Genomic DNA, 11,025 nt, shown 5'->3' with positions numbered 1-11,025 from the left:
GACTAATGAAGAGCTCAGCAAACTAATAACTACTACAGATTCTGATTCTTCCTCAGAAAGGGGATTAGTCAATGATGTTGCTTCAGATCCCCTTGATCAACCGCAATTTCCCGGTTCAGATCCTTATGATCCTTGGTTTAATCCTGTTTATAATCACTCTATGCATGATGATATACTTGATCAAGCTCCTAAAAAAGCTGCCTCCGGGATGGTGATTGCTCCTCAAAGTTTCATTACCACTTTTCCACCTTTTCCAATTTCTCTTGGTCAGGTAATGTGTACATATCAATCTCTCTTTATTACATGATAATTAACTCAAAAAGAGCATTGTATTTGTTTTTTTTTGTACACCTTAAGCACTATGCAAAAACTAATTTTCGTTGTGTTTTTGTTATTGTTGTTGTTCTAGACTAATGGAGGATCTGAATTTGAGGCAATGACTAACAACTTCAAGCAGTACGAGTTATGGGATCCTCCTCAAGAAAGCAACAACCAAACTGCTAACTCTGTTGATGGATTATGGGATCATCCTCAAGAAAACAACAATGAAGGAGATGCTCATACTATTAATGATGGATCTTTTTACATGATCTCGCGCAAACCGTTTGAGCCTATCGGGAGACCTTACAATCCGTTTGGCCCTATTGCGAGACCCGTCACACCTTCTTTTATCTAGTTAAGAGATTTGGGAATTATGTAAAACTCCAAGTTTCAAGGAGTGGGTATCTTCCTTCACTCGATATCGTTGTGGCACACATCATTGACAAGTTCATGTGTGTTCTTTTGTCTCATGAACTTACCTTTTCTTAGCTGAATTTTTTCGAGTTTGTTGTTTCTTTTTTTTCCTTTTCTATGAAATACTGATAAATCTTCAAGAATTTACATATTTTTCTATTCCATGTTTTTGTTTTCTCTATGAATCCCTTTTGGATTTAAAAAAAAAAAAAGAAAGAAAAGAAAAAAAAAAGGAAATTTGGAAACAGAGAAAAATTCCATAAAAAAAAAAAAAAGAGAGAACTTGATTTAAACCGGAAATTGAGAAAAATGGTAAACAAACCGGCACAGAGAAAGGAAATGGGTCCATAATACAGTTTGTCTTTCGTATATAAATGAATCTCAAAAGCAATATATTTTAAATTAAACAATATATATATGCACCAGAACCCTAATCGCCTAAAGTCATATATCCTCTGTTCCGAAAAATCCCCGCTAATTTTGTTGGCTGAAGAATAATGGTGACTGAGAGTTTGCAATATCCCTCGACAGGGTCGTCTTCACCATCTTTACCTAATCCTCCACAAAATCAAATTCCCGTCGAATCGTTCATAGGAAGCATTATCTCTCTGACTTCAAACTACGGTCTAAGATACGAAGGAGTTCTCTATGGTTTCAATATCTATGATTCCACGCTTATTCTTCTTAACGGTACGTAACCCCCTAAGATCCTAATTTACCCCACGTTAGTGATTTTTCCTTTTCTTGAAACCTAATCTTTCGGTTTCCTATAGACAAATAAGCAAAAGTTTTGTTTCTTGAATGTTTTGTGCAGTGAGATGCTATGGTACAGAGGGAAGAAACAATATAGGGTTTCAAATAGCCCCTTCTTATGACGTTTACAATTACATTATTTTCAGGGGAACCGAAATCAAGGTTCGTCTTCTTGCATGTGTGTGTCAATAATGTGGAATCAGTTTCAAGAGGTTCTTTCGTTTTGCTAAAACCTCTTAAAACTTTCGTTTTTTTGGCAGGAATATGTACTAGTTAAGCCTCCTCCAACGAGCTCTACGCTTTGTGGTTACGGTTGTTTAGCAAGAGGAGTTACATGTAGTAAACATTCTCATGCCACAAAACCACCACTCCCTATCATCTTCTCGTCACACAATCATCAACACGGTGCTAAGATACGCCAGAAAGTTCCATTGATCTCCAATGAAGAGCTCAGCAGCAAAACACAAGCTACTACAGATTCTTATTCTTCCTCATTCAAAGAACCTGTTAATGATATTGCTTCATATCCCTTTGATCAACCGCAATATCCTGGTTTAAATTTCTGTGATCCTTGTTCTATTCCTGCTTACCAATCTATGCCTGATCATGGTGCACTTTATCAAGCTCCTATGAAATCTCCCTCGGGGGTGTTGATTACTCCTAAAAGTTTCTTTACCACTTTTCCCCCTGTTCCCATTTCTCTTCGGCAGGTATAATATTTGTATCATTCTCTCTTTTATTACAACATGCATATCTTGCATTTGATTACATGATGACTCTCAAACTCAAACATAAAAAAGCATCGAAATTGCTTGTTTGTGAACATTTTGTATCTCTTAAAGCACCATGCCAAAACTAATTTTACTTGTCGTTTTCGTTTTGGGTTTTAGAGTAATGGAGGAATTGAATTTGAGGCATTGAGTAAGAACTTCAAGCAGTTTGAGTTATGGGAACCTCAAGAAAACAACAATCAAACAGACGCTAATACTATTGATGGATCTTCTTACATGATCTCGCGCAATCCGTTTGATCCTATCGGAAAACCTTGCAATCCGTGTGGCCCTATCGCAAGACCCGTGAAGCATAACTTACAAAGTAGACATCAATTACCACCACCACCACCATCCGATTTCAGTGGTATATTCCTTGAGTCGATATCGAATATGCACATACCATGCATTGACAAGTAGACCTTTAAGTTTTTGTTTTGGATATATTACTTGAGTCGATATCGTTGTGGTGGCACATATCATGCATTGGTAAGTTCATGTGTGCTTTTTTTGTCTCATGAACTTGCCTTTTTTTACTTAAAGATTCTTTAGAGAATGTTGGTTGATTCTTTTTGTAAAGAACACTGATAAGTCTTCATAAATATAAGTAAAGTCTTTTACAGTGTTTTGTTTTCTCTATTCCCTTTTGGGTAAATGACTTCAATCTGGAAAGGTCAACCATGGTTGACTTAGATATGTCCAAGGTGGATGCACCTCCCATACGTTCGTTTCATTATCCATGTTGTTATGACCTTAGATTAGTCAGAGATATGTGGACCGTTTATTGTGGCTTGTAGGGTTGCAACTGGGACCGAATCTTCCTAATTGCAAGTAAATAATTTGAGATAAAGAAAAGGAAGTAGCATAATGTATATAATTATTATACACAAGTTGAAATTGACTCTTTTATGGGATCCTATGTGACCAACCATATAGTAAGTGGTTGGTGGAAAGTTATATATATATATAGCCCATTCAACATTCCCAATATAAAGACATTAATCAATTAAATACAACTTTGTAAATGTTAAAAATCCGTAAATATCCCTCTTTATCGTCTTTTTATCTACATCCTGCTCACATCAGTAGTGGAAGACGCTTCTTCCACCAAGTAAATGACAGTTTCTGACTTGTTCGTTTGGTGATCGTCATGCTTTTGTTCTGATTTTGATTTTTCTTGGTCTTGGTCTTTGATTACGACTTGCACAAGTAGTTGTTGTTTGTTGTTTACTTTGATCTTGGTGGCTGATATGATCAAGGCTCCAAGTCCAAAGATGGCTAAACAGCCTGAAGCTGCAAAGACACCGTCTTTGACCAGGTAACAATCTTCCTCTAACCATCCTTCTCCGTAAGGTTGAGCACGGCTCATGCTTATCGCAGTACTCAGAATCAAAACCACAACCACAAAATTCGACCTGTCACATACGTAAGAAAAAAAATTAAGAGATTTTTTTAGTAATTCTGAAAATATAATTTGGATAGTACCCCATTTCATTCCTGTACTTTTTTCCTACCCGTTTGAATAAAATAAATAATTTCGAACAGGATTATTTAAATGAGATCATGAATGAGATGGGAAATTTGTGGCATGAAATGAACACACGTACGATCATCAACACATATTTTAAAGCATCCGTTAAAATTTTAATAGGATACATCATACATATTTTATCCAGTTATTTAAGTCAAGAAGAAGACAGAGGTGAGTAATATTTTACCAGGACAGAAGCAAAAGAACAGTGGGTAAAGTGAGATCAGTAAACTTGTAACCATTTTCTCTTTTAACTCGTGTCTTGTGGTTTCGGAACACAACTATGTTTCCAACGATCTGAGCAAGACAGAAGCAAAGAACAGCAGCTGTTCCGAGCCCAAACGCATGGCTTCCTGGTATATAACAGTTCCTCTCTGTGTCCCATCGAATATCTTCTTTCTACACAACATGGGTATTTCAGAAGCTTGGTTCAATTATTTTTTATTAAGAAACACAACAAAGAAAGGGATTTTGATGAAAGTTAGTCTACGTCGTACCTTTGTTCTCATGAACTCGGCTACAAAACATGTGATGAAGGAAACTAGACCAAGAGAGAACACGACTGAGTAGAGAAAAAGGTTGTGCATAGTTTCTAATATTTTTTGCCTTAATCCATTAGACGCACGTACATATATATGTATATTTCTACAACTAAATAAGAGTGGGAAAAATCCAAAAGGAGAATATTCTTGTAAATTGTAATCATATAAATGATGGCGTATACTTTACAACACAAATCTAAAAATTGTGGGTTATGCGAGGCAACTTCTCAGAGAAATTTTCTTCGTCAACTTGAAACTTAAAACATTATTTACTTTCTTTTTCTTTGAATATATGAAAGCTTAGGAAACATTATCTAGTTTCACTTATCTTGATTTTCTTATTTATTAAATTGCTACTAGCCTTTACTCTTTACTAGTAATGAGTTACCAATAAACATAAAATGGAAGTGGTCGCTAATTGGTACTCTAATGAATAAATTCTTAAATTTTAAGTTCACACATTTTTATCAAAAAAAAAAAAAACTTTCATTTAATATGAAAAACGAAAATTTAATTAAAACAGATGAAACATCATATCTTCCTCCTAAGAACATCAACAACATTGAGTCCAATACAATAAGCAATAGACTGAACGGTGACCATCGGATTAACCCCTAAAGCCGTCGGAAAAACACTTGTGTCCGCCACGTATAAACCTCCGACCTCCCAAGTCTCTCCCGTTGGCCTCACCGCAGATTCTTCTGGTCTAATTCCCATCCTACAACTTCCCATTTGATGAGCTGAACATATCTGTCCTGCCAAATCCTTCAAGCCCTTTGAACTCTCTTCTCTCACAAACCGCTCAATCTCTGCCTCGCTCGCTGTTCTAACGTTCAAACTCTTACCTTCTGAATTATGTGTCCCGATCTCCTCAGCTCCAGCCGCTATCAGAATATTCAAGACTCTCTCAAGACCCTTCTTTAGACTCTCTTCGTCTTCATCGTTTAAGTTATAGTCAATGCAGCTCTTGGAGTTTACTGTTCCGGTTCCTTTATCTCTCAGAAGCGTGAAAACGTGCGCGGTTCTTGAGAATTTGAGCATTCTGGATTTGAATTCTTCGCCAGATGTCCAAGGAATGATCCCTGAGAACATCCCTGGATGAAGAGCAGGCGTTTGGATCACTGTTTCTCCATAAGAAGTCTTTGTTTCTGTGTTCACAACGCCAGACATTGCGGTCATTATTCCTCCCTCGTAGCTCTTTTTCTTCTTCTCTGGCCATTTCTCCTCCTCCGGAAACCATCCCCAAGCCATAACCACCGGATGTAAACAAAGGTTTCTCCCAATGTTACGGTTCTTCAAACCGCTGCGTTTCAACAGATGAGGCGTTCTAAGCGCACCGCAAGCCACTATCGTCGCTTTAGACTCTACCACATAAACCTCTTCCTCAAACGCAAACGCAAGTCCAGTCGCTGTCTTCTTCTTCTTACCGTTTTGGCATTCGTACAAGACTTCCATCGCTTCACAACCTGGAAGGATCAAACCATTACCAGATTTCACTAAATCTACAAGCCAAGTCTCTGAAGTCCCCTGCTTTTGACCTTTCTTGCATCCCAAGCAACAAAACCCACAGTAATGATCCGATGGAGAGTTCCTCGGAATATTCTTCACCGTTAACCCTAATTCTTCACAACCTTTCCTCAAGATCTCATTATTGAACCCTTCTTCTACAAATCCGCATTGAACTCCCATTCTCTCACACACAACATCCATTGCCTTTCGATACAAATCACTTCCGAACATTTCGAGTTCCGAGTTTTCCGACCATTCCTTCATCACATGTTCCGGTGTCTTGATCGAGGCAGACCAATTGATTGTTGAACCACCTCCGACCGTAGACCCGGCGAGAATCACCACGTTCATATCAGACGTCGCTAATAACCCACCGGATAAGTACATCTCATCCATTGCTTGCCCTTCAAGTAAAGAAAGTTTGTTTCTTGCATAGTAATTCCCTTTTTCCACCACCAACACTTTGTAACCGGCCTTGGCTAAGACTCCGGCCACCACTCCTCCACCCGATCCAGATCCAACCACCACGGCGTCACACTGGATTGTCATCACCGGGTCAGAAATGGATGATCCGTTTTTATTCCTCTTTTGAGTTAAAACTCTGAACCCGTGACCAGTTAACTTCTTTACCACGGCTTCTCTAGGGTTTTTAAGATCGATGATGCCATTGTAAAGTGGTCCAAAGATCTCCTCAGGCTTCTTCTTTTTCGTCTTCTTCTCATTAAGTTCTTCATCATGATCACTGTGATCTGAGCTGGGTCCATTGTATCCTATTGCTTTCCACGCCAAGTTCTTTCCTTTTTCATCAACCTGCAGTTATTAAATCAAAAGTCAAAACTTAATTCGTTTGTTTAGGAGTAATAATTTGGTATATCAAATTGATATTCATGTCCTTCCAACATTTAATTGGTAACGAGTTTCTTTGAAGAGCAACTTTTCACAGGTCCACAGGTAAATCATGGGGGCCATTATATAGACCCCATTACCACATATGGTCTATTGAATAAAAACTTAAAAAGTGTAAACAAGACCCAAATTTGTGTAAGACATTAAATTTAGAGAAAGATGAGTTACGCATGCATGTGTATATGTATTAAATGATGCTTTTGGGACTTGGTGAATAGATGGTCTGAAACCCAAATTAAATGTCCCGTTAATATATACTCCCTCAGTTTTTTGTTTTGTTTTTGAATTTGGAAATCTTTTTAAGAAAATCTATATTTCACAAAGATTTTGAATATTTAAACTTAATGTTTTATGTTATAAACTTAGTAACTTACTCTTTTTTTTTTCCGACAAAGAACTTAGTAACTTACTCATACCAAATAAAGTGAATATGATGTAAACCTTAGGTAATAATGCATTTATTTTTAAAAAATGTATAAAACATCAAACTTAAAGAAACATAAGGAGTGTCTATACATTTAGGAAAAGTAATTAAAAATATATATGAATAACTAAGATATAAGGTTTAGTTATTTACCTGAGTAAAGAAGACAAGGGAAGTGATAAGTTTGATGGACCTAAAGAGCATTCTAAGGAGTAAGAAATAGCTTGAAGCCCAATTGAGCAATATCTCTTCTCTCTGTTTCTCCGGCAGCCGGCAGAATCTCTGGAAGTAAGGAAACTCACTGGTGAAACTTCTCCGACCACACAAGACGAGACTTCCGATCCAAGTGGAGAGTGACCACATTGCAGCTCTTAAAATCCACTTCTTTGGGTGGTCAAGTCTCTCACTAATTAACCTCGCCACCTATTATTGTGAATTATTATGACAAAATAACAAAGGATTAATGGTTTGACCAAAAAAAAAAAAAAACAAAGGATTAATGGTTTAATAAAAATTGACGAAAATAGTATACATAATAAATAATTATTTAGCTTATTGAACCTATATAGTATTCACTTTTTGTTATTATAAATTGGATTTGTTTGAAACTGGATCCTGAATGTTTTGGTTCATTAGTCTATTAGGTGGGTATCGCTAGCCAGACCATCTGCAGCCAAAGATGGTGATTAAGCAGTCGCTGTGTTGAGGGCAGTCTCTGCATCGACTTTTATCTAATCGTTTTTAAGGTATTGGAAACTTTATAATTGGTATACGAATTCTCTAAAACTAAAGTAAAAATATATCCAATATATACATATATATGTATCTCCATCTTGACCAAAAGGTCTACACCAATTATTATTATTATTATCTTGTTATATAAAGCAGTGTAGACCAATAAAGTGCACGAAATATAACATAATAACAAGATAAGTTTCAATATTTTTTGTTTGTGTGCCAATATTGTAACTATGACTAGACAAAGGGACATTTGAATTGGTCATCGGAGTGATATTACTACCATACTATCCCTAATAATAATTGTAAGGAACGAATAAATGGTTGCCCAGAAAAAAGTGATTTTGTGACAATTTATTTTGAGATATATTTGGCATCTGTGACGATGGAATTTAGGTGTACTCGAAATCTGCCGGCTCTAAATTTCACTGAAAGTACTGATTTGTATTTTGTTTTGGTTTGTTATCTAAATTTCTGATTCTTTTTTCTTTTGGCGACGAAAGTACCAATGACTCACATGCATGCAATGATGCAACTTTATAACATATCTAACTTTATATAAAAAAACAAAAACAAATTGTCATGCTATATTCAACAAATGAAATATATAAATATGGAATTGCTATAACAAACTAAACACCCACTAATCATTCATATTGTTTATATTTTGTAAAGAGTAAACAACTGTCAATTTTTTTTAGCAAAAACAAACAGTCAAACAAAAATGTCACCTACATTCAAATTAATGGATTGTTACTGGGCATAAAAAAAAAGGAAAAAAAAAGATTCATTTGAAGGTAAAATATTTCAGCAAACAAATGGAATCAAATTTAATTCATCCTAAAACGTTTAAAATGTGTCATATATATACTCTTTTGTTTATAAATATGGTTAGCCATATATCCATATACTCTTTTGTTTATATATGCATATATATATATGCATGTATAATGTATGCAACATATACAGTTGGATTTTTCGCAAAAAAAAAAGGACATATCATATATATGTCGAAAGAGCGATTTAAATGCTTTCAGTTTATGTCTCATGCATGTGTAACACATAAGATTGGGCATGTATGTCAGTATGTAAATGCGTGTTTGTTTATGTCACACTTACGCGGTCGGGAGCTCCGGTCTGAGAAGCGGAGGCGGAGTAGTATCCAGCGACGCCATCATCCACGTGTCCTACTTCAGACCCGTCGATCGATGGTATCAGAGTATCGCAGATCGCTACTAGAGATTCCATCTCACGCGCCGTCAGTGAGTTCGCATAGATCGGTTTCTTTTCATCTTCATGCCGGAGACTTCCAAATTCGACGTCTAATTTGGCCTCCGTCGAATCTTTATGAAGGCAGCTTTTGTTTTGGTTTTCCATTTACTCCAGATTCTATTTTTCTTCTTTTATTGTGGCTGGTAAACGTATGTGTGTTATGCGTTTATATAGAGAGCACGGGCTTATTAAATTAAAATATATACAAATGGAATGTGTAGTACGTATTTGGACAAGTCATGTATACATGAACCGTATCAAATAGTTTGGTAACAGCAACACAGGTTTGGTCCGAATTCTATTGAACGAACTATTATAATTATACAATTATTTGTTAGCTTTTTAGTTACTTTTTTTTAATAGAAAATTAGGATATCATTCTTAAAAGAAACTCAACTTAGTCAAAATTTCTGAAAATCTATCTTGACTGGTGAAATATTATAGAGGAGAAAACTAAATATTAAAACATAGACAACATTATATAGAAGAGATCAACAGAAATCCTAAGATGGGTAGGATTAATCCCAAAAGGAATTACAAAATTTGGGGTCATTCCAACAACTAGGTGAACAAAATATATTTGTAGAGTAAAATATAAGTCATGTATACAGTATACTTGGATCAAAACCTGTAATATTATATATATATATATATATATATAGTTCAAACTAATCTAAAATTAAAGGAAAAAATTTAGGTGAACATATGACGAAAAATGAGAAGCTCTTTAAAAAAAAAAATATATATATATAAGCTCTTTTGTATATATGAATGGTTTAAGATGAAATTCTAGAAAATCCATCAAGTAATATTATTGATTGAAACATCACAAACGGTCATTAATTTGCTACAATATACTTAATTAGTCTAACTATAATAAAGTGATAAACTAATCACTCTTTTCAAGTTTACATAAAAACGCTGTGTTATTGTATTCAAATTTTAAACACTACGACTTTGCTCAATGATCTACTACACCTTGGTAAATTATATTAACGTATAGTACTGTTTGACAAATATTTGATGTTTTGCAAACCATTTTCAAAATATATATAAATTGACTACTTTATCTTCAACACTTTATGTACTGACAGATGAACAATGTTTTATTTGATGTTGTTGTAATAGAGTTACACTATACTAAACAAACTACAATTCTATCCAAATTCAGGAAAACATCATTTAAAACGAAACAATAAAAATGTTAATACATTGTTTACATTATAGATGAAATTAAGGGATAGCAGTACTTACCAATAATTTCACAAATATTTTGTTCTTAACATTTTATGATAAAAAGCTGATTATCATACCTTTTTTTTTGGTCGAAAGCTGATTATCATACTAAAACTTTAAAATAGCTAGTGAACAATATTTCGACGGAAGAGCTCCAGGCAGATTCGTACATGTGAAATGTCGCCAGATATGGATATGGGACTCAATGATAAATCATAATATCAAATGATTATTTAAGATGGATTTGGTAATAATATAAGAAGATCATAAATATGGAATCAATAAAGTCCAGAGATTATGAAAGGACCCAACGACTATATGATCTGAGTACAAAACTGGACCCTTTAGAAAGAGAAAACAAAAAGAATTGAATGTCCAAGACAGTACAGTTAACAATACCTGTCCTCCATTATCATCCATTAAGTTTCTGATTTTCTCAAAGATTTAGAGTTTATTTTCCTTCTTTTTTTTTATGTAAACGATAGGTGCATTGATATCATCGATTGTCCAATGCAAGTTGATAATGGGGTAGATGGAATTTAATAAAAGTTATGATCTCAGACTTTTGAGTCTTTACGTGCTAAATGTGTTCTCTCTTCACATATATAT

General features: G+C 35.0%; 3 protein-coding genes across 3 annotated transcripts; 1 reads left to right on the top strand and 2 right to left on the bottom strand.

Annotated features, from left to right (window-relative positions):
• Window positions 1–1,232: 1,232 nt before the first annotated feature.
• LOC18029161 (decapping 5-like protein) lies at window positions 1,233–2,678 on the top strand. The gene is made up of 4 exons (XM_024148979.1): window positions 1,233–1,425; window positions 1,550–1,650; window positions 1,749–2,198; window positions 2,379–2,678. Exons 1-4 carry the CDS (start codon window positions 1,233–1,235, stop codon window positions 2,676–2,678), a joined length of 1,044 nt encoding a protein of 347 aa, XP_024004747.1.
• A 523-nt stretch (window positions 2,679–3,201) lies between these two features.
• Window positions 3,202–4,410, bottom strand: LOC18029160. The gene is made up of 3 exons (XM_006413921.2): window positions 4,287–4,410; window positions 3,977–4,188; window positions 3,202–3,673 (listed from the first exon to the last, which is right to left on the bottom strand). The coding sequence occupies exons 1-3, from the start codon at window positions 4,374–4,376 to the stop codon at window positions 3,325–3,327; spliced, it is 651 nt and encodes a 216-aa protein (XP_006413984.1). The 5' UTR covers window positions 4,377–4,410; the 3' UTR covers window positions 3,202–3,324.
• A 344-nt stretch (window positions 4,411–4,754) lies between these two features.
• Window positions 4,755–9,318, bottom strand: LOC18029159 (long-chain-alcohol oxidase FAO4A). Its single transcript, XM_006413920.2, has 3 exons — window positions 9,028–9,318; window positions 7,324–7,593; window positions 4,755–6,650 (listed from the first exon to the last, which is right to left on the bottom strand). The coding sequence occupies exons 1-3, from the start codon at window positions 9,283–9,285 to the stop codon at window positions 4,863–4,865; spliced, it is 2,316 nt and encodes a 771-aa protein (XP_006413983.2). The 5' UTR covers window positions 9,286–9,318; the 3' UTR covers window positions 4,755–4,862.
• Between the last annotated feature and the right edge of the window lie 1,707 nt (window positions 9,319–11,025).

Source organism: Eutrema salsugineum, unplaced genomic scaffold (genome assembly GCF_000478725.1).
Source record: "Eutrema salsugineum unplaced genomic scaffold, Eutsalg1_0 scaffold_1, whole genome shotgun sequence".
NCBI lineage: Eukaryota > Viridiplantae > Streptophyta > Magnoliopsida > Brassicales > Brassicaceae > Eutrema > Eutrema salsugineum.
This window is presented reverse-complemented; position numbering and strand designations above follow the sequence as displayed.

Excerpts from the sequence above, each read along its gene's own strand:
- LOC18029161 (XM_024148979.1), top strand. The coding sequence starts at position 1,233 with ATGGTGACTGAGAGTTTGCAATATCCCTCGACAGGGTCGTCTTCACCA. Across the intron at positions 1,426-1,549 it reads CACGCTTATTCTTCTTAACG|TGAGATGCTATGGTACAGAG; the intron begins GTACGTAACCCC and ends TGTTTTGTGCAG. Across the intron at positions 2,199-2,378 it reads TTCCCATTTCTCTTCGGCAG|AGTAATGGAGGAATTGAATT; the intron begins GTATAATATTTG and ends TTTGGGTTTTAG.
- LOC18029160 (XM_006413921.2), bottom strand. The coding sequence starts at position 4,376 with ATGCACAACCTTTTTCTCTACTCAGTCGTGTTCTCTCTTGGTCTAGTT. Across the intron at positions 4,189-4,286 it reads CCGAGTTCATGAGAACAAAG|AAAGAAGATATTCGATGGGA; the intron begins GTACGACGTAGA and ends CATGTTGTGTAG. Across the intron at positions 3,674-3,976 it reads GTTCTTTTGCTTCTGTCCTG|GTCGAATTTTGTGGTTGTGG; the intron begins GTAAAATATTAC and ends CGTATGTGACAG.
- LOC18029159 (XM_006413920.2), bottom strand. The coding sequence starts at position 9,285 with ATGGAAAACCAAAACAAAAGCTGCCTTCATAAAGATTCGACGGAGGCC. Across the intron at positions 7,594-9,027 it reads AGACCGGAGCTCCCGACCGC|GTGGCGAGGTTAATTAGTGA; the intron begins GTAAGTGTGACA and ends TCACAATAATAG. Across the intron at positions 6,651-7,323 it reads CCCTTGTCTTCTTTACTCAG|GTTGATGAAAAAGGAAAGAA; the intron begins GTAAATAACTAA and ends TAATAACTGCAG.